The following is a 22573-nucleotide window of genomic DNA, read 5'->3' as shown; positions in this document are numbered from 1 at the left end:
AAAGTCTACATTTGGAGGTCAAAGTTGCTGGGGGATGGTGTTACAAACCCTGCTACCAAGTGCGAGAGTTAAAATCAAGCCCCACCCTGAACAAAAGCCACTTAAAGTAACTTAATTTTATATACTGTTTTTGCTTTCACCCGCTGTTTTGTAGCTTTTTTTCCACATCCCAAACTACCGTACTACCGTTTAAGGTTGGGTAGTAAGAATGAAATAGTTACAATTAGATAAACATCATGGCTTCCATTAAAACTGACAAGGTAATAACATATCACACATCAAAATATTCCTTGGATTCCTGGATTACCGACAGCCAAGTCCCACTCTCTTGGCTAAACACACAAAATGTTTTGGACACAGGAACCAGACGCTTTCCATTACTGTGGAACATATGCTGGGTTTATCAATACGAACACACTGTTTCTTTTTTGTGCGTATTTCACATATTTCTGTCACACCAGGATACTAAAACAGAATATTCTGAGCTGTGCACATTCAACACATACACATGAGCATCTATGAAGGGTGATATGCACAGTGTCATCTCTAACACTAACTGTGTGCAGCATCCCAGTCTTTTCATCAGCGTGCCTGATGTTTTTTGTCGGCACAGAGAAAACGACTGTTCCAGAACTGAGACACAGCACAGGTGTGCAGGTGGGTGAATAAACCGCTGTGCACTCAACTGCCTTATTGAAATTAGTGTTTGTTTGCTTCTAAACCCTAAGGTTCTGCAACAGTTAGGTGATAATGGTGACAAAGCGTCCAGTCTATTTAACTGCCTGAGCTCTGCAGCTGTTTATGTGAAAGGACCGACCAACCACTGAGGTTTTACTGACTGTTACAGTCGAGAATGTTTATTTTTCCTTGGTGATCTTATTATCTTTGTTGCTGCCTTCTCTCAACCACATAATTTCTAATTTGCTACCCAGTCCATGAAACATTTTCAGTGTTGCAATACCACCAATATCGCAAGAGAAAATTTGACCCTTCTGGTAGACCTGTTCTGGATAGCTCTTAGCTTGGCTTCTTTGTCAGTATTCGTCCATGATTCTCCAAACTGAGAGCGCTTTTACTGATCTTGTGTTGCTGAAACACAACCACAATTTAAAAAAACAAAATAACAAAGCAAGCAAACAAAAACGCTCTTTAAGAGGAAATCGGACAATGAAAAAAAAAAGAAAAACCTTTTGTTCATTTTAAAAAATCAACATTTGAGATTTTGCTTTATTGTCTCAGTTAATTCTGTGTAAATGTCATCCAACTGATATGATATATATCATCTTTTCATATCAATGAATATGATCTCATAACAGCATCCTGTAAAGCTAGGGTTAGAAAAAGATCAAGATTTAGGCTTAAATGCATTTTTACAACACTGCCTTATGCAGGTTGCCTTGTTTAGATGTAAACACAGCACATTACTTTTTCACTTCTTGGCTGGGTTTAGCCAATAACGTCACTTGGCTAGGGTCAGAAAACGATTGTAGTTACAACAATAATACATTATTTATACAAAATGGCCACTGTGTAGAAAGACTGTCAACTTCACTTTTAATCATTGGATGTTCTGTCCTACATGAACAAACAACCAAGTTTGTTGGGGACAGTCTCATGATGTCTCGATTATTTTCATTGGTAGTGATATTACTTTTTATATATAAATGTATTTCAATCTATTTTCTGTAACTACTGGAAGTATTGTTATGAACGTTGACCTAAATATTCGGACTGATTATCATGATACACTTTGATTAAAGATGAACTTTGTAAAATGGATGACGTCCCCCATCCCATCAGCTTCACATACACCTTGGACTTAGAAATATAAAAAAAATGCTATATGAATTGTATAATGCCAAACTGATAAATGACTTCTAAAAAATTAAAAAATTCTAGCAATGTATTGAATAAAATGTACTAAAATGTTTTTTGTTATTCTTTTGGATCTCTTTTTGTTATATTTAATGTTCTGACTCCATCCATCCATCCATTTTTTATACCTGATTAATCCAATTCAGGGGGGCTGGAGCCTATCCCAGCTACCACTGGGTTAGAGGTACACTCTGGACAGGCGGCCAGTCCATCACAGGACGTTCTGACTCCAATCAAACAAAGAAACACTTTGAGCAGAAGAAATTCAGCAGCACATACAGTAGCCTGCCCACCAAAAAAGCCATTTGATGGTTTGAGCGATGGTAAAGGCGCATGGCAAGTCAGTCTACATACTGTCTGCTTTTTGTGGTTGCTCTGGAAACCAACAATCCTAACTCTGAGAGAGGCCAAATGTATGTGATCAGCTCTGCAGAGTGGGGGAAGTCCTGCCAGAGATCCATGTTGAAATGAAAATGAAGTCTCTTTTTTCCTTCAAACTCTGCGGGCAATAAAGGCCATACTCTGCCTCTCAGATTTCCTCATTGCTCATGTTCTCATTTAACAAGTGGATGAAATCGTGTTCCCGTCTTATTAAATATGCATGTTCAATTTGTTTCCCACTTTCATATTTCAGGAGGCGAAGGAGTTGCTGTCATGGGACTTAATTTACTAACGAGGAGGAAGAGATCTGAGCCATATAACTGCAATAGCGCTTTATTTTGTTGAATCATTTACCTAAATGTGCATGCGCTTCACTTTCTCCTTGGACTGGACATATTCCTTTTATTTTTTTGGGGCTTAAATTGCTTTTGCCTTTAATTATAGGACAGTTGGAGAGAGACAGGAATGCAAGGGGCAGAGAGAGAGGGGAGACATGCAGCAAAGGGCTGCTCAGTGTGGGACTCGAACCGGGACCAGCTGCAGCGAGGACTACAGCCTCTGTACATGGGGCGGCCGCTCAACCCACAATGCCACCGACCGCCCCTGGCTACATATTCCTATCCATACTCATCTGGAGGAAGAACGTTCTATCCAAACAGTTCATCGGTGTTGCAGGATGTCGAATAACTGAAATGACTGATAGTATCTTTGCAGTCTGTGGTTTTGACGGATACTTTAAAACTTTAAAAATATGCCTGGACCTGGCAGCTGGCAAAATCTGATATCATGTTCCCCCACCAGCTTGCAAAACACTATAAACTGAATTTGTAATTTTAGGATTAACAGCCAGCGTTTCCCCCTGTGTCTTTCATACCCTTGCAATAAAAAAAAAATCGGGACAAAGAGCTCAACAAGCAACCAGGATTTAAACTGAAACAAGTCTAAGCTTTGACAAAAAAGCAACAACTCCTGCTTTAAAAACAATGAAAACTGTTTCAGTTTTCCTTTGAGATTACCGCTTTCCTTTTCTCCTGTCTCATCCTCTGTATTCCAGTCTCGTGTCCTCATCGTCACTTCCTCAGTTTTTATTTGTCACTCCATGAAAGATGGACAATAAGTTAAACTATTAGGCAAGGCAAGGCAATTTTATTTGTAGAGCACAATTCGTACACAAGGTAATTCAAAGTGCTTTACAGCTACATAAAATCACAAAAAAGGAAATAAAATCATTCCCAAAAAAACCCCATAAAAATAATCATTCATTCATTCATTTAAAAGTGAAGAGTGCAGATAAAATACTTTCAGGTGTCATATGCACAGCTAAATAGAACTGTTTTCAGCCTGGATTTAAACATTGTCAGAGTTGAGGCCTGTCTCACATCTTCTGGAAGACTGTTCCAGACTTTAGGAGCATAAAGCTGAAACGCAGCCTCACCTTGTTTAGTCCTGACTCTGGGCCCCAGCAGGAGACCCCTCCCTGAGGTTCTCAGAGCCCGAGTTGGTTCATATGGCTCTAACATGTCAGAGATGTACTTTGGCGCTTGACCATGAAGAGACTTGTACACAAGCAGAGCTGTTTTAAAGTCTATTCTCTGAGCGACAGGAAGCCAGCGCAGAATATTACAGAATATTTGTCAAAAAAGAACTGTTAACTCAAAAGAAGAATCATCTACGGTACATAATATTAAAATATTTAAGGCTATCACTTTAAGAAAAACATAAACAATATGTAAACACTCATAAATAAAACATCAATAGCATTGTAAAAACAAAAAAGAAACAATAAATTGACTTAGAGCAATTATCTCAGCTTGCTCACACTGATTACACTTACTTTTGTGTACAAGCCGCCTTCACCCATCCACACACTCATGAAATCCACCATCAAGCAACAAAATGACACACTACAGCGACTTCTCAGCTCTCAAACACCTACAGAGCTTTGTAAAGGAAGAGGTGATGCAACAGTGTGGTAAACCTGCCCCTAAATGTGGCTTCATTGCAAAACCTGCTAAATACTGAAATTCAAATAATGTGTTTAAAAACAAGCTGTTGAGATCATGGACACTACACTTAAACCTAAGAACAATAAGAAAACCACAAATCTTGTCCTAAATCTGAGCATCACGTCAATATTACTGGAAATTCTTCCAATTAAAGCCCCCACTGTGTTCACCGCTGGATGAGCCTCCTTCTATAGAACCACCTCTTCTGGAAGGAGCCGGTTCCCTCCTTGCCTCTCTGTTAATCATTCTGTCCCACATGGAGGCCCCTCGCAGCTGCCCCGTTTTTTTTTTTCATACACATTCTCTGATAGAAAGGTTGTTTGTTTCGGAGCTACTCAACCATTGAAGCCCCCTCGGCCTTCCTGCAACTGCTGGAGTCATTCTCAGGCCGGGAGAGAAGGTGAGCACAGATAAGAGGTCTTTATCTGGGTCCCCGAGGGAGGCAGGTTAAGTTTAAGGTGAAGGTTTGACATGGTGGCTTGTCTGCTTGCTTTGGCTGCTTCCTCCCTCCTCCTCCACCTCCTGATGCGAGGCTCAAGCTCAGTCCCCGATCACCATGTCCCAGGGCTCATTCTTGACGGCCCCCACTGCTCCAGCTTTAATGAGAAAGATGAAAGAGGTGCAGGCTGCGAGAATACCCAGCCCTCCTCCTCCTCCTGAGCTTGTACCACCCGATTCACTTTGCTCCACGTCCTCGCCCACCCTCGCTCTCACTGGCCCTCCAGCACTAACTCATCACACACTTTTCAGCCAGGGTGGGGGAAGTTCTACTGTAATAAACTGGGAGGGAAGCCTGGCTCTATTTGAAATTCTTCAGGTATTATTCCTTCTGATCTAATGTGCAAATTCCTTCCCATCCTCTATGTCTTGTGTTCTACTTTGTGTTTAAATATTTAAATCATGAAGCCCTGGAAATGCAGCTTTTTTTTTTTTTTGCACAAGATCCTTTAGCGGTTTCATTACAGTTTAAAAATTATGGTGATGGGAAAAAAAAGCTTATGAAGCAGTTATCATTCTGTCACGCACTTATAGAGCTTATATTCAGTCACAGAAAAACGATCAAATATATAACCTTGTCCTTGTGTTTTTGAGACAAAATTACACAAAAAAATCTAGCCTTGATTCTATGGCATTTGTTATCTAAACAGCAATCACTTCCTCATCACTGTCGTCCTGCAGCAGCAGATGAAAGAGTGAAAACACTCAAGAGATGTGATCCATCTCGAAGTGACCACAAAGTGGGTCACACAATCTCATCAAGCCCATGCTTCAGATAAAGAAAGGTTTTATTTTAGCACAAACTTCACTCATAGTGGCCCTCATTTATCAAACTTGCGTAAGACGAAAAACGTGCGTAGGTCGTGTGTACGTTCTTTTCTGCGCAAAGGTTGGCATTTATCAAATCCATCGTGAGCGCAGGAAAGATGAAATCGCCACGACAGGTCTGAGGCCGTGTACGCACTTTTCCATTTTGACTTGCGGTGACTGCAATAGCATACATAAACAGCAGCGTCACTAGTGCGTGCCTTATGAGTCGCAACAAATCCCTTGTTTAAAATTACAGACTTATCACTTCAAAGAAGGCCCATGTTTTATTTGACTTCAACATAAATATAAACATAAACGCAAATTAAATAAATTAAACAAGTACAACTCCGTAATTGGAAGAGTGATGGCTCATTATTCAACCGCGCACCGAACAGGAGAGGCGCTTTAACACTGCGCACTGTGGAGAGGTTAGGGCACCTAAAGGGCAGGTGGATCTGTCTCTCGGCTGCGGGGAACCCTTCTATATACGCCCGAAAAGGTATGCAATATTATTATTGCATGCGGGGTTCTCCATAACATTGCCCAAAAAAATGGAGTGCCATTTCCAGATGTACATCCAGAGGACCCCGTACCCAGAGATCCCACCAGCCTGCACATTCTGTTATTCAAGGAAAAAAGACGTAGCTCCGATCAGGCCAGCCACCCTCTCCTCCAAGGCACTCAAATCCAAACCTGGATCAGAGCCCCCCCCCCTGTTTGTGACATGCTGCGTCCGAGAGCTGCGACCTTTTTTGTGGCCAATTTCATATCGGACCACTTCTTCCTGATCTTATTGGAGAAAAAGTAAAACATCGTTCAATTTTAGATTTCATTTAATCTGGAGTTTATCACATTTTATTGACCATCACAGTAGGGGAAAATACATAACTCGTCCGGTCTGCGATTTACATCGCCAACGCTGTTGGCAGCCGTCCCAGCTGTCAACAGCGTTGACAGCGTTTCTTTGCCGTCTTTTGTCTATCCATGTCGCAAATCTAGAGGTGCGGCCCTTTTATAGAAGGCGTGGTTAGGATCATTACGATGGATTTCACCCGCCAGATTTATCAACAGCCGCTCTGTCTTACGATGGGATTGGTGTGGTACGCATGTTTTGTAAATCTCACTTGAGCTTCTGCGTACGACGAGTTCTCCGCTCATATCTACGATGCTTTCTACGACGGCTTGATAAATGAGGGCCAGTGTGTTCACATGGCGGCGGTATTCGTTGTCTACAATGTTGGCTGCTACAGTTCAATAACTCCACCTTGTGGCCAATTTATGTATTGCACGAAATGACTGAAATTCCTGTCAAATATCTAGATTCATCTTTACATGGAGTCAAGACTGAAGCTTTCATTTGCCATCACTTACATCGGAAGGATGTAAGGACAGGCGCTGTGAACAACCAGCATCAAGCGAAAAAAAACAAAACTGATTTTTGCTTGAAAATACACCTCAACAGTAAGCACTAAGGTTATACATATATATATATATATGATACAAAATGGATCTTATTTAATCCTGCTGTAGTGTGTTAGTTGAAAATATATTCCCCATTAATGAGACCGCTGTCTCAGAATGAAACTCAAAACACAGGAGCGTACAGAGGATAGTTTTATTCAGCAAAGCACTTTCTGTAAGGCTAACAGACACAGCAGCTCCTGAGTAACAAACTACAGATCTTTAGTTACTTTAATTCAAGTAAAACAGTCTTTAATCAGTAACACGTTCTTACCAAAGTTGCACATTCCTGAAAGAGACAAGACAATCCCACTGAAACCCGCTTACAGAAGTAAGCTTTACACTGTAACAGTCAGACAGCGTGAAAACGTCTACTGCAAGCTGTTCTGATCACACTTTATGCAAATATGAAATGAAAGAGACTTGAAACCCAAAGCACATTGATGGAGGATACATTGTGGGGAAATGGTCCACAAAAAGACAAAAATATTTGAGCTTCACTTCCTGCAATCTGTACACAAGAGGCATTTTTTGGTGATTTCGTCCTGTTCGTTATTGCAGTCTTATACCTTCTTGGACTTCTCCTGGTTGTTCATATATTTCTGGTAGACCACTCTGAGTGTGGTGAAGAAGTTTCCCATGAAGAGTACCATGTAAGAGCAACCACACATCACAACCTAGAGCACAACAAGGCAAAAAGAAGACAAAACATATGCTTATGGAAATTATACATTTGGCATAAGCATAAATCATGGCTTCCGTTGTCATTCTGACTTCCGTTATTTCTGACTTACAAATAATGCTCTCAAACAAAATGCTTCATCTGACAATCAGAAGTTCACCTCAAAGATTTATTTTGACTTTTAAATGGATTTACGGAGGATTCACAGCTGATTACTTAAGTTCCTTCATGATGTCTGCATGTTTGGCTTAGACTGCACAATAACTTGGAGCGACCCTGAACATTTATGGCGTGATCTTTGTGCCACCAGGTTGAGCGCGCAGTGACACTGATTTGAGGGCACAGATCTATCTGAAGGAACAATAATTCTAAGCGTGTGCGTATGAATCTCACACACGCTCGCTCATAGGTGCTCGGACACGCGCTCAACTCTGACAAACTGCTCGCTCGAACGGCTCACTCTGCTCGCGCTCGCTCGCGGCTCTGTCTCTGCGCTCGCAACTCTAAGTTGTATGTAAATGAGCCACGCCACCAGCCAATCACAGACTGGTAGTTTTCACAGACTGGTATTTGTGTGATAAATAATAAAAAAATAAAGAGGAAGAATTGTAATAATCATGTTAGAACTGGAGTAGTTGGGTGCTAGCTAGTTACTGATTACTGTTGTAGGGTGTCAGGGATAGGTCACAAATATTTTAGAGAAAGAAACCTAACATCAACTTTTTTACTTGTTTCTCTTTGTATTCTTTTATGTATTTTTAATGCTTCTTCCACTCCCTGCTGCAATGCTTTTATTTTATATAAAGCACTTTGAATTGTTTTGTACATGAAATGTGCTACAAATAAATTTGATTTGATTTTGATTTGATCAAAATCTAAAACGGTAGAAAAATAAAACTACACCAGCTTAGGAAATTAAATGTTTGAAGTAATGAAGTGGTTGTTTTTACCTAGTAAGTTATGAACTATAGCAGCTGACCCACAGTGGGGTTTTTTAAACTTTTAAACTTTAAACTGATCAATTGTGTTATTGGTTTAATCTGTAATGGTTACTGGTTTGACAAAAAAATATAATATCTAGTTTAATTCCTTTAGGGTGATGGTAGAAGTTCAATTGAGTCTGCACTGCAGACTGCAGTGATTGGCTGGTGGCGTGGCTCATTTACATACAACTTAGAGTTGCGAGCGCAGAGACAGAGCCGCGAGCTAGCAGAGAGATAGAGCCGAGCGCGAGCAGAGTGAGCCGTTCGAGCGAGCAGTTTGTCAGAGTTAAGCGCGTGTCCAAGCACCTATGAGCGAGCGTGTGTGAGATTCATACGCACACGCTTAAAATTATTGTTCCTTCAGATAGATCTGTGCCCTCAAATCAGTGTCACTGCGCGCTCAACCTGGTGGCACAAAGATCACGCCATAAACATTCTCCTATCTGAATATTTGTTGGGTAGGAAAAAACAAAAATTTGGGGGCACTATTTTACAAGTTTTTGACATGAGAGGAGTTCATTTCTCATGAGAACAAACCTGCCACTCTTTACACTCTGGGAGCTGGAACATCTTGAAGAGCGTCGTGCTGTTGTAGAGCTGCCAAAACTGGAACAAAGCAAAAGTAAAAAACAGATGTCCATTTCAAATAAGGTCTACATAAATTAGCCCCAGAGGCCACTATGAAGATAGAAGGTGCTCACATGGCCAAAGAACAAGAAAGGGAGGAGGAAGGTCAGGCCTCTCCACATCCAGGACTGGAAACCCTCTACACACCAGGAGAGGAGAGAGGAGTCACTGAGCTGACATCAACTTTGTCCGTCACGATCATTTTTACTCAAATGGAAACATTTCACAGTCAAACTAAAGTTACAACCACACAAGATCAAATGTCATCAGAGTGATCACAAGTTGTCTTAATGAGGACGTGGACTTTGGTTCACAACTTGTGACAGTTTCATAGTTGTTGAGACACTTCACTCAAAACCACAAATGTGGGCTGGATGGAAAATCCCAGAATCAGCAAAGCCATCGGTATTAACTGAAGGGAGTCACACATGTGTTCAACCAAAACAATAAAAGAAGCAACAACTGCAGCCTGAAACCAGGGCAGAAATACCCTGATGTGAAATACAGCTGCTGGCTCTAATATGTCATCAACTCCTTCGAATCAGTGAAGTGGAGCTCATTTCTAAATTAATTCCATTATGAAGCAAAACATCAACCTCAATCAAACTAATCAACATGCTTGGCCCGGGGAATCACTCACTCAAGAAAAGCAACTCAAAGCCACACTGTTGTGATCTGGTTTCAGCATGACTTGACGTCTTTTGATGGGGACAGTTTTTGCTGACAGTGGAGTGTTCGGAAAGCGGTGAGGAGGAGGTGATATCTGCCATATTGTAAGGTAAATTGTGTACTTGTTAAGGTTTTTGGTACTGCTGACTCAACTTAAGTTTGTATAATTCATAACTGTGTCACTCAGTCAAAGAGTACGCTCTTCTACCACAAGCACATCGTCCAAAAAGTTGCCGATGTAGGCTTCTGTTCACATCCAGACCAAAGAGATGGCCAAACAAAGTGGCCCACACTCCACAGCCACAGTGTGGTTAAAATCAACCTTGACACCAGACTGGTCAGTTTATAATGTGACCTCTCATATCGTATGCGTGAAGTGACCAGCGGCAGCCTGCACTCACCGACTGTAAGGTCCATGTTGTGTCTCTCACCCAGCGCTCTGAGTCTGTACAAACAGCCGCTCTGGTAGTAGTACTGTAGGAACTGGACAAAGCCTACTTTGCAAACAGAAAAGAAAACAAAAAAGTATTTAAATGACAGGATAAAAATACCAGTTAAACCGATGTATGTTATAAATGCAGGTATGGGACACACAGTCTGTGTCCGCAGTGCTTTTATGAGGTTATGTGCCTACACTGGTATTACCTTAGTTATGCTTCTAAAGTTGCTGTGTGCTTGCGATTGCTTTTTGGTTCAAGCCTTGTAAATACATCATTTATATTAGCAGTAAATTATAGAGCAAAATGACTTCGCCTCAAAATACTAGCTGCTTTAATCAGTGGTATCAGTGGCATTCCATTCAGATCAGTTACTTTACTTTGTTACTCATGCATGTTAACAAAGCACAGAGTATTGTATGGTACACTATGGTTATATTTTATTTACACAAATGTTTTCCTTTTAGTCTTTTTCATTGTGAAATACTAAATACTGTTCATGCTTTAGGACTCAAGGGAAAAAAAAATGCACATTCCACTAATACAAATGTTGTAAGCACGGAAAAACCTTTTTGTTCTGTCGCAATTCGTCTTTCCACACAATAATATCCTGAGTTGAGGGGTCGCAAGAAGATGCTGCTTCATTTTAAGAGGGTTAAAATAAAGAAATTAAATGAATCTCTTACTTTGGTAGAGATTGTAGGATAAGAACTGGTTCCTAAACATTTGGTAGAGGGCACCCTCAGGCCTGCAGATGAAGACCACATCAGGTTAGAATCTGACACGTGGAAGAACAAGGTTTCAACACCCAGCGGCCGGTGCGCTCGTAGAATGTTTCTACACACACGTGGAGAGTGTAAAAAGCCGAAAAACCACTCACCAAGTGAGCATGACTCCGGACAAGAATGTTGACAAATAGTGGTGGAAAACCCACCAACCTTTGATCCTGAAAAAACACAGAGGACACTGACACTTAAAGAGGCTGGCAAAGCTTTAATGCCCTGTAAAGGGGTGCTATGGATTCAAATAAAGGATGTGTGACAGCGAGCAATCAAGCTTCAGAGAATTAAGATATTTTTTTTCAATAATGTAGTGTCCCGCATGTCACTGCCACAAAAAGTCACATATTTACTCAAGAAGAAGGCTTAAATGAGCTGAAGATCTTATTAAAACCCTGAGAAAGACCCCTTTCATGACCACCATGAAACAGTAAAACTGCCACAGACCTTGAGCCGTTGCTGATGAGAATGCTCTCCCGGATGGTGAGTGTGCAGTAGTACCACACCAACAGGAAGTTGAACAGGGCGTCCAGGACTCTGACACATGAGCAAATAGGTTGAGTAACACCTTTCGTAATCTCAATGAGCACAAATACTGTCGAATATCTGCTTCTGTATTCAATTACTATTACTTACACGTGCATTTATCAAAGGATTGGGGCCATTCCATTACAACTTTACCAACGAACTTAAAGGGATAGTTTGCCTCTTTTGACATGAAGCTGTATGACATCCCATATTAGCAATATCATTTATGAACATTGACTTACCCCCCGCTGCGTCCTGTGAGCCGAGTTCCGGCCGAGTTTTGGCGTTGACGAAGGTAGTCCGGCTAGTTGGCTGGGGTTTAAAAAAATAAAGCGTCTTGCTTCGCAAAACAATATGCGTTCAAAAGAGTAATACATTTGCATCACAAAATCGTCCCTCCAGAAAAAGTCAGACTTCACATCGCTTGGCGCTGTTTTTGCCTCCCTTGATATCAATGCGTTCAGCCACCTAGCGATAGCCGCACCGGTTACGGTGTTTACTGCTCGGAAGCAGGGGACTGTTCGGTCTGCACTTCGGTCTGCACAGTTTACACAGCTCGTAGTGATACAAAGGTAGAGAGAAATAGCGCCAAGCGATTGTGAGGTCTGACTTTTTCTGGAGGGACTATTTTGTGATGCAAATGTATTACTCTTTTAACGCATATTGTTTTGAGAAGCAAGACGCTTTATTTTCGGGACCCTAGCAAACTAGCCGGACTACTTTCGTCAATGCCAAAACTCAGCTGGAACTCGGCTCACTGGACGCAGCGGGGGCTAAGTCAATGTTCATAAATGATATTGCTAATATGGGATGTCATACAGCTTCATGTCAAAAGAGGCGAACTATCCCTTTAAACAAAGTGCTGCTAAGTCTCACCTGTAGCTGAACAAAAAGCGACATGTGAAGGAGAACATGAAGAGGATGACAGTGAGGACCAGCTTAAACTTCTCATATTCATCTTTGTAGGCAAATCTGTTTAGTGAAACCAAAAGAGAGGTTTGTTCACGTGAGGGTGAGGCAGCTGCACCGTTAGAGGCAAGCAGAGCACTGAGGTGACTTACTTCGCCTGCTTGTTGAGGAGTGTCACATTGACGTTTCCTAAAACAAGAGTGAGATATAACCTGAACAGGAAGAGGCGTCGGTCACTCGTCATGCTGAAAGCTTAAACGTATCATTGCACATCGTGTGACAGAATTATACCCATTTTTCTTTGGCAGAAAAGCTTCCATCTCAGAGAAAGCACTCGTCTTGTCCTTGATGGACTCCTTGATTTCAGAGATGGAATCCTGTTCCGGATTTAAGTGTGCCTTTGGATGGTTGTCTTTGCATCTGATCGTGGAAAAAAAAAGAAAAAAAGAAAAAAGAAAGACACAATTACATCACTGCACATATGAGTATCCACAGCGTTCTTTCAAAAGGATGGCATGTTCCCTCGCTGGCTTCTCACCCGCAAAGGAAAGCAGCAGGGGCCGATGGCCAAGGGATTCCGGGATTCATTAAGCTCTTGTGTTGATAGAATCTATCATCGGAGCGAAGTTTGTGATTCGTAATACTGAGCGATATGACGGGTTGAGGCTGACAGAGTCCAATAGTGCTGTTGTTCTTCTGTGCAGTAGACTTTAAGCTTTAATGTTGTGGATGCCTTTTATGTTGGAGCTAAAACTTTGCTCTCACAGAGTTAACACGTGTGCGACGATGCTTGTGCTAAAAAAAACAAGCTAATAGTTCAATGCAAACTGAATCAGCTGTGTTGTCATGACTGGCCCGCGTACCATCAGCAGTAAGATCACAGATCACAGAGCTATCAAGAAATAGCTTCTGCTCGTGTCATTATCAGCTGTTACCCGGCTGTTTTCTTGTCATTCCAAGTATTTTTTCATTTGCATTAAATGTGCCAAGAATGAATCTACAGACTGCAGAGCCGATAAGAGGTTTTTTTCCCCCCTCTCTTTGTCACCTGCTATGATGAAAAAACAAGAAGGACTTGTGAGCATGTGTATACCGCTGGTTTTCACTCATTATACTGCATTTAGAAGTTATAATTTCTTCTTCACACAGCTGGTGATCCCTGAACTTGGTGCTCAGTTGCATCTCTGTAAGACTTTAGGAAATCTGAAGGTGGGCACATGGCCTGGTAGGTTCTTTGTGAATCTGTATACACAAAAAAATATAATATGAAAAACTGAAAAATATTGTCAGGCATACACTAAAGTCTGCTTTTAATACTTTTGACCATTTAAATGTTAATATAATAGGGCCCTAAATTTGTTCAAGCCACTGTCCGGGCTAATGACTACGTCCTAACACTCCGGGGACAAACTACATTTTCATAATTAGAGGGAAATTAAGTGATAGAAAGTTTGTAATAGATGAAGAAAGCATTCCAATAATAAGGGAAAAGGCAGTAAAGAGTTTAGGCAGGTGGTACCAGGCAGACGTGAATGATGGAAAGCAGTCAGTGCAGTTTCAGGAAGATGTTGCTGAGGGACTGGATAGAATAGATAAATCAGAGCTTCCAGGAAAGTTGAAGCTGTGGTGTCTGCAGTTTGGATTGTTTCCTAGGTTGATGTGGCCACTGTCTGTGTATGAGATTCCATTATCTGTTGTAGAAAAAAATGGAAAGATTAGTTAGCTTTTATATTAGGAAGTGGCTAGGTGTTCCTAGATGTTTAGGTACTGTGGCACTGTATGGGAAAGGCATACTCCAGCTCCCAGTATCTAGTCTAGTAGAGGAGTTTAAATGTACTAAAGTTAGGACAGAGCTCCTGTTAGCTGGGAGTAAAGATGTGGTAGTCAGTAAGGTGGTTCCAAACCCAACCAAGGGGAGGAAGTGGAAACCAAAATTGGCAGCTCAGGAGGCAGAAGCAACTCTTAGACATACAGAGATTGTGGGTAATGTGCAAATAGGCCGGGGAGGCTTGGGGCTTGGCCCAGGCAAACCAGTGTGGAGTAGAGCAGGTCCCAAGGAGAAGCGAAAGCTAGTTGTTGAGCAGATTCGTAGACAGGAGGAAATGTTAAGGGGTGCAAAGGCAGTGGCTCAGGCTAAGCAGGGACGGTGGGTGAATTGGGAAGGTGTAGAAAAGAAAAAGCTTAGTTGGAAAGAACTGTGGAGTATGGAGGAAAGGAGTATTAGATTTTTGATAGGGGCAACATATGATGTATTGCCAACTCCCCAGAACCTAAAACTCTGGGTAAATGGAGACCCGTTATGTTCGTTATGTTCAGGTACTGCAACTCTAAAGCATATTTTGTCAGGTTGTAAGGTTAGTCTGTCACAAGGCCGGTATACATGGCGACATGACCAAGTATTAAGAAGTTTAGCTGCAGGTATTGAAGATAAACGAAGGCAGGTAAACTTAGGAGGGTCCAAGGCACAGAGAGTTGCAATTCAGTTTGTTCAAGAGGGGGAGAAAGGTAAAAAGACGATAAGGAGGCACGGCAGCTTGGAGGATGCTTGTGATTGGGAGATGCAGGTAGATTTAGGAAATAAGCTCGTTGTTCCCCAGGAAATAGCCTCTACAAACCTAAGGCCTGATATAGTCTTGTGGTCTAGGAGTAGAATGAGAGTCTATTTCATAGAGCTGACTGTTCCTTGGGAGGAAGGAAAAAGCTTAGATATGTGGAGTTGGGGGCAGAAGCAGAGCAGCGAGGATGGAAGGTTAGAATCTGTCCAGTGGAAGTAGGATGTAGAGGATTTGTTGCAAAGTCTGTTGTCTCATTGTTGAGGGAGCTGGGTGTAAAGCCTGGTTTATAGTCTAACGCAAGACGCAAAGCAAGACGCAAGAAGAAACGCAAGCCCTTGCGCGGTTGCAAGCCCCCCATTGCGAGCTTGCGTGTGTCACCTCAATTTTCTAAACTTCACGCAAGAAAAGACGCAAGCCTACTACTTGAAAACGACATACTCATCGATCTGACAGTATGCAGAGCGTTTACACACAGTGCACTTCACTCCTGCCCGAGCCGAAATCAGCCAGCCTGAAAAGCTGATTTCGCTTAAGCTATAAACTCTGTAAATATATAACTTTAGCAACATTTGAAACATTTTCAGGCGAGAAAGTAGTCGTTTAGACCCCCAAGGTGTTGAAAATCTGACAAAATACCGGCTATTTACAAGAAGAAGAAGCATGAATCACTCGAAGAGGTCCTGGCGGTGAATTTCCTTTCATCATAGTAGGCTTGTCATTGAAAAAACCCGCTACTGCACCTACTGTCCTGGCGGTGAATCGCCACGCGGCACACGCAAGCGCCGACAAAGCTAAATGAAGTATAAACGTCTCGAGCCTTTAACATACGCGCAAGAAGAAAGCGCAAGGGCAGTTAAAAGAAGTATAACTCAGCCTTAAGTGGACAGAGTGTGAGGAAAATAGTGCAGGAGGTTTCAGATAAAGCAGTAAAATCCAGCCAGTGGATTTGGATTAGAAGATGCAATAGCAGCTGGGGGCCCAGCAGGGGGGGCACTTAGGGTAAACAGACTTTTGAAAAAGCAAAGAAGAAGTTCAAGCTATTTAAGTGGAGGGTTTGGCACATGTGATCCTTTTGAAACCAGGCGGCCATTTTGGGTGAGTTGGCTTGGAGTGAGTTGTATGGCTTTGTTTTTGCTGGCATTGTTAGTGATTATAGGATTGTTTAGCTGAGTTTGTCTGCTGAATCTGCTAGTGTGTCTTGTCCTTCCTCCACCTCTGGCACCCTCTATATTTTCATTACCCCTACCCGAACCAGGGTTTGAATCCCATTCCTGCTTTTCTTACCTCTTTTATTTCTTCCCCTACCCAAACCAGGGTTTGCATCCCCACCCCGCTGTGACTGGTGTGCAGTTGGTGAGAGTGAGTTGTATGGCTTTGTTTTTGCTGGTATTTTAGTGATTATAGGACTATTTAGGTGAGTTTGTCTGCTGAATCTGCTAGTGTGTCTTGTCCTTCCTCCACCTCTGGCACCCTCTATATTTTCATTACCCCTACCCAAACCAGGGTTTGAATCCCATTCCTGTTTTTCTTACCTCTTTTATTTCTTCCCCTACCCGAACCAGGGTTTGCATCCCCACCTGCTGTAACTGGTGTGCAGTTGGTGAGAGGCTGAGGTAGATTATGGTTGTTGTGGTGTGAGGGGCAGTGTTGGCTGGCATTAGGGGGGTGACTCTGGGACGCCAGTGGTCATTGGCTGTGTTCGAAACCGCATACTACATACTTGAAAACGGCATACTCATCTATCTGATAGTATGCAGAGCGTTTAAGCCCCATACACACACGTCGCTGCTATTTACTCGCTACTCGCTCACTCGCCTACTCGCCACTCGCTTGGGTGCTTTTGCTGACTTGGTGTGTAGAAGTTGGGTGGCCACTGTTTGGAGAAAACTGGGGGAACGTCACCTGTCAATAATCTGTATTCTGCATTTTAATTGGCTACTCGCTTTTACTCGCTTACTCGCGTAGCTCGAAGTTGAAATATGTTCATCTCGGAATCCGCCCACATCGCATCGCTTGTACTCGCTTGTACTCTCCTCGCCTACTCGCCTCCTCGCCTCGCGTGAACACATAGACATTCTATTGACTTCACTCGCTGAGCGAGTAAATAGCAGCGACGTGTGTGTATGGGGCTTTACAAACAGTGCACTTCACTCCTGCCCGAGCCGAAATCAGCCGGCCTGAAAAGCTGATTTCGCTTAAGCTATAAACTCTGTAAATATATAACTTTAGCAACATTTGACACATTTTCAGGCGAGAAAGTAGTCATTTAGACCCCCAAGGTGTTGAAAATCTGACAAAATACCGGCTATTTACAATTTTGTTCCCACGAATTCGCCGCTAGTAAAGCTAGCCGCAATGAGCAACGCACTTCCGGTTATGCCGTTTTGACTGCTCTCGTCCCGTTAACGGAATTCAGTGTTTCCCATACATTGAGGAAACTTTTTTTTTTTTTTTTTGGAAACACAGCGATTTCCTCGAAAACCAACCAATATGACTATACAACAGGTGAATTAGTAATTAAACATGTCCTAAAGTGTGCAATGTCAGAGTTTTGAAGTTTAGTGGCAAAAAAGGTTTATGTGTTATTAGTCGCTGTCGGGGCGATTGACACACGTTATAGATTAGTGGGTGCGCATGCATAAAGGTCAGCTGTAATCATCGTGATTTCGTTGACAAACATATTTTTTTGACCTATTTATATTCTGAGAAATAATGTGAAATTTGAGCAATGACGAGTACACTAGTATGTTGTCCGGTATGTTGCTTAAAAAAATAGTAAGCTCAATAGTTTCTGTTTAAAATAAGGTGTTTCATCCGTCCCGCATGTGTGGTTCAACCATCCCGACTAGGCGGAGCGGGGTGAAGTTGGTTTTATATTCGACATTCGCCTATTTTCCAGCTTTGTAATTGTAATAGCGTCACGAAAACCTCACCAATTAGCCTCAGGATGGTATTAATATTTACAGAAAACTAAGACTAATATACCACAGGCTTTATCAACTCACCAAAGTAAGCCTGAAAGATCAGAATAACCGCGCCGAATATATTTCTAAGTGAACTACGGCAGCCGGAGCGCTTAGGGACCGTCGCAAAAGTGCAACGCCTTTTTTTGTTCTCACTGGATATTCAACCAATGAACACCAAACCACTTCGGATGGGTTTGTAAACTCACTATAAAGCTTTCACAGTCTTTTAGTTTCCAGAAAAATCATTTTAGGTAGAACATTTACTCAGTGTGCATAGTTAATTCCATTTTAGACTTTTATTTTGTAATAGCTCTCTTGTTTTTAAAGATATCAACACCAAACCACTTCTGATGTGTTCCTGAACTCATTGTGTACTTCCCACACCCTTTTTTTTATCAAGGAAAACCTTTTCAAGTTTCTCAAAAAGGCATAAGTCCTCACTGTATATGATCCATTCATATTTTTCATGAAGTTTAGTTTTAACCTGTAAATATTTTCTATTACAATTGTTATCATTGGGTTTTAATGACAAGATGAGGTTTCCTCATAAGCCCACAAGGGTTTCTGACATCTCCAGCACACATTCCTTTTTTTTAATTTGGTGTGTTTTATTGTGTATTTTTTATTTTATTTGAATGAATGTGTGCAAATCAATCAAATAAAATAAAATCTGCAGTCGCACAAATTCACGCCACATGGATTTACCCCCCCCCATAGTTTCCAAAAATTCTGTGGGAAACACTGGAATTTGACCGTTCAAATGGCGATGGGCGACGTCACGTTACGTTGCATCTTGGGTAGTTTGAGTGTGACAAGTAACCTCATGATGAATACTCAACATTTCGGCGAATCTAGTATGCATCTAGTGTACATCCGGGAACTTAAAAAAGTATGACTAGTAGGAATAGTAGGAGAAGTAGGCGGTTTCGAACACAGCCATTGTCTAGCCTCCTGGAGGTGTCGTGGGCCCAACTAGACGAAACACTGATGAAAGGAGGTTCCCACCTGATGACCCCAATGATATGTTGGTCAGCACTGCTCATTGATCTATATAATACGGAGTGTAGGGAATTTTTCACTGAGTCTGGTCCTTTATTTTATTTTATTTTTATTTTCTTTAGCACAAGTTTCTTGTGTTTATATTAAATCCATCATTATTTAGTATAATTAAATGCCATTTTCGTTGTTTTTAGGTATGCAAATACATTAGAAAATGACAATAAAAATGTATCCTGAATTGGAATGGAAAAATATCTCACCAGGTAAAACTCTGCCCCCTTGTGGTGATAATTCTTAAAGACCAAAGCTACCGAATCCATCTTTAAACAACATATTATAGGTTTTGGAGCAACAGATGCTGCCTTCTGCTTCCAGTCCAGATCTAAATTGAATGGACTGCAATAACTTAGTGCTTTTCTGGTATTGGTCACCACTCAAAATGCTTTACACCATGAGCCACATCCATCACACACATTCACATAGCCGTTTTTATTCTGCACACTGTGTGCATATCCCAACCATTCAAACAACGCCATGTGCGTGTCTTGCTAAAGGGAAGCTGGGAGACCGTTCTGCTTTAAAAGCTACACAACAAAGAATCCCCTATGCTCTTAAACACCAACACAGTGCTGCTACAAGAAGAGAGAATGCCACTCAGAGGTAAAACTCAACGAATTGATCAGTACTTACTCTTCCAGCGACGCAGACAGCTCTCTCAGCTTCTTCCTCTGGCGTGCGATAGCGTTGGAACAGCTGTTTTGGAGTTTTGACACTTCCTCCAGCTTCTGTTTGTATAGCCGGTGAGTGTCCTGGAGGCACAGACAGATTTAAGAGGAATTGTGCCGTGCCAAACTTTTGAACATTACTAATATTATATCAGCAGAGCAGGGAGGGCACAAAAAAAAGAAAACAAAGATGCTACTAGGTTCTTTACAGTGATGATCAGTAGCTGTTGCCGGCATGCCCAAACATCACTGTGTTAGGGCAGATTTCTTATTTAGGTCCTCCACCAATTAAAGTCATGTTTTTAACCTTGTTAACATGTCCGAAAGGTGTCCCGTCCCCCCCTTATGTGCACGAGACATATCATGAGCAAAATCTGCCATCATGAATCTGCAGAGCACCACCTACAGTCTCAGAGAGATGAGGTATTCTTCAGGCACAGACCTGGTTTAGTGGATGTGACATTAGCTATGACATGCTATGACGCTGCACATTACAGATAGGAAGCAGGCAGTCATACTAACTGGCCGCCTGCTACTTGCATGGACTGTTCATGCTGCAACAGTAGACCACAGACTCTATTTTAGCTCAGTCACGTTCCATAAAAATTCTACAATAAATAGATAAATGAATTAAATCAGAGGTCTAATTGCCGTAATCTGGGAGCATTAGTATTTTGTTAGCACTGAAGGACACAGGATGATAGAAACATCCAGATACTGATATTAAAGAACTGACACTTTGAAAATGTTGTGTGGCAGGAAAACAAGGAAATAAAAACTTAAGTAAAGTACAAAAATATATAAAGAAAATTTCAACGGATAAGTGGAGTTTAACTATTGCAACTTCCTGAATTTGAGATTGTTTCAACAATTCATCACAGCTACAAAGGTCAGTCTGGTCTCTCCAAACCACATGACCCTGAAGATAAGTCTGAAGGGGGTAGAAATTATCTGAGACTTTCTATAAACTAATTTATTATTAAACTTTTTTTATGATTGGCAAACAAAAGTCTCAAAAACTGATGAGATGAGCTGCATTGCAAAATGATCTCTTGTAAGTGACTTGCTACTACAGCGTTTAGATGAGGAAAGCTGAGTTGAGCTAACAGCAATTCCCTCTAAATATTAGATATGAAGGAGTAGAAATGGAAATACAAGCCCTTAATTAGCTTATTTGCTACCTAAAAGGAATCATTCCGCAGTGCATTAGAGCGAATATAGGTCTCAGCACTTCCTTCGTCATTGTTTAATAAGCTCATTATTGTATTACAGATTTAAGGATTAAGCTATCGAATACCACCACCAACTAAAATATTAGGTGCTTTTCAATAACAGTTGTATTGCGACAAAAACGCCAGGTGTTTAGGTGTGAGCAGTCCACGATATGTTTCCGTCGGACTTTTCGTGATTATATATTTTTCGCTTAGCTGGCACAAGACAATTATCTTCAGCTCACAAGGGTGGGTACCACCGTCGCATGCGTCCCCACCCACCCTGACTGTTAGCTTACCCGGACAGGGCACACTATGGTCGGCTGTAAGTAGACACACCAGCTTACCTGAATTTGTTGGTAGTCTTTCTCTAAATCTTGCCATTCTCGCATGCATTCAGGCAACCCCGTCGGACTGAACAACATCCTTCACCCTGACATCTGGTAACCTACTGGAGTTGTGAAATAATCAAGATTTGCTGTGCAACAGTTGTACTGTTGTCATCATCAATGCCACAACAACACAGAATTTGACTTCCTGTTGTTGCCTTCATTATAAAAGTATTGACTATTTTCAGCCTCATTATATGACAGGTCCGGGTTGCTGTGTTGTTTCATGACTAAATGTCATTCAGTATGTAACCCAAACGAAGTGAAATAGTTCAAGCTGCGTTTGCTTTGCTGCGTTGCCTCAAAATGAGCTTGAGAGCTGCTCTAATTTACTGCTTTAATTTGAGAACGTATCCGATCAAGCTGTGCTAACTATCGTGAGCTTTACTATTTGATAGGCGTGCTTAGTGGCAACCAGTTCGTCCAATCATATATCACACTGGTGATTGGTGTCGCTTCTCAGCCAATCAGAAACAGCAGCCATGAAAAGCGTTTCTGTGTATGTGAAAGTTTACTACCCTGTATTTAGCCTCACACGAATCACCCTCTTTCTTACTAAACCCCTGTCACAAACACGGGTTTTAGCACTTAACCCTAAACCATGGCGGTCACACATCTATGCACATGCAAGTACACATGTCAAAGACATAGTTATTTTTTGCTTCACAGGCTCTATGCAAGGAGGGTACCAACTGTCCCCCAAGGTATTTATCAGGCCAATAAATTACTCAATGACATGTGGCCTGTATTTTTAGACCAGATGTTATGTAACTCTGCAGAAAGGGAACCTGTCAATGCCAATATTGTCAGTACCTCTGGGATAGTCATGTATGGACCGCTCCATAACCAGTGACATTTAAAGTCCACAGTTATAAATGACTTAATGAATGAATGAAAAAATAAAATAATCAAACAGAGGAGATCCTGTGTGTTGGACAAAGGCTTTGTCATCTTCTTTTTTACTAAATATATAAACATTTAGTAACAACTGTTTTCCAACCAGATGACACTGGAAACCTTTATTTCTTTTGTTGAAATATAATTCAAATAATCCCTTCAGTTTAATTTATATGTTAAACTGCT

The 22573-nt window shown here is 41.5% G+C and overlaps 2 protein-coding genes across 3 annotated transcripts in view; both read right to left on the bottom strand.

Annotated features, from left to right (window-relative positions):
* mcama (melanoma cell adhesion molecule a) overlaps window positions 1-4136 on the bottom strand; it is a 90214-nt gene extending 86078 nt beyond the window's left edge. The window contains exon 1 of the mRNA XM_075486855.1: window positions 4091-4136. Coding sequence (XP_075342970.1) covers window position 4091 — 1 coding nt within the window. The 5' untranslated portion in view covers window positions 4092-4136. The remainder of the gene's footprint in view (window positions 1-4090) is intronic.
* Window positions 4137-7171: 3035 nt separating this feature from the next.
* Window positions 7172-21634, bottom strand: tmem120aa (transmembrane protein 120Aa). Of its 2 annotated transcripts, none has more exons than XM_075486861.1 (12): window positions 21449-21634; window positions 19856-19974; window positions 12937-13065; window positions 12798-12857; window positions 12613-12708; window positions 11656-11745; window positions 11310-11375; window positions 11116-11177; window positions 10394-10489; window positions 9398-9462; window positions 9234-9302; window positions 7172-7708 (listed from the first exon to the last, which is right to left on the bottom strand). In XM_075486861.1, the coding sequence occupies exons 1-12, from the start codon at window positions 21524-21526 to the stop codon at window positions 7595-7597; spliced, it is 1044 nt and encodes a 347-aa protein (XP_075342976.1). In that variant the 5' UTR covers window positions 21527-21634; the 3' UTR covers window positions 7172-7594. The 2 variants fall into 2 exon arrangements, with proteins under 2 accessions (XP_075342976.1, XP_075342977.1); XM_075486862.1 differs by having other exon boundaries at window positions 10394-10486.
* Between the last annotated feature and the right edge of the window lie 939 nt (window positions 21635-22573).

The sequence above is a fragment of the Odontesthes bonariensis genome, chromosome 16 (assembly GCF_027942865.1).
Source record: "Odontesthes bonariensis isolate fOdoBon6 chromosome 16, fOdoBon6.hap1, whole genome shotgun sequence".
NCBI classification, from domain to species: domain Eukaryota; kingdom Metazoa; phylum Chordata; class Actinopteri; order Atheriniformes; family Atherinopsidae; genus Odontesthes; species Odontesthes bonariensis.
This window is presented reverse-complemented; position numbering and strand designations above follow the sequence as displayed.

What these genes read in the sequence shown, in the direction of transcription:
- tmem120aa (XM_075486861.1), bottom strand. Translation starts at nt 21,526, where the DNA reads ATGTTGTTCAGTCCGACGGGGTTGCCTGAATGCATGCGAGAATGGCAA. An exon ending in CTCCTCAACAAGCAGGCGAA is followed by an intron (nt 12,709 to 12,797) that starts GTAAGTCACCTC and finishes TTCACTAAACAG; the next exon opens with ATTTGCCTACAAAGATGAAT. An exon ending in CAGAGTGTAAAGAGTGGCAG is followed by an intron (nt 7,709 to 9,233) that starts GTTTGTTCTCAT and finishes GTTGTGCTCTAG; the next exon opens with GTTGTGATGTGTGGTTGCTC.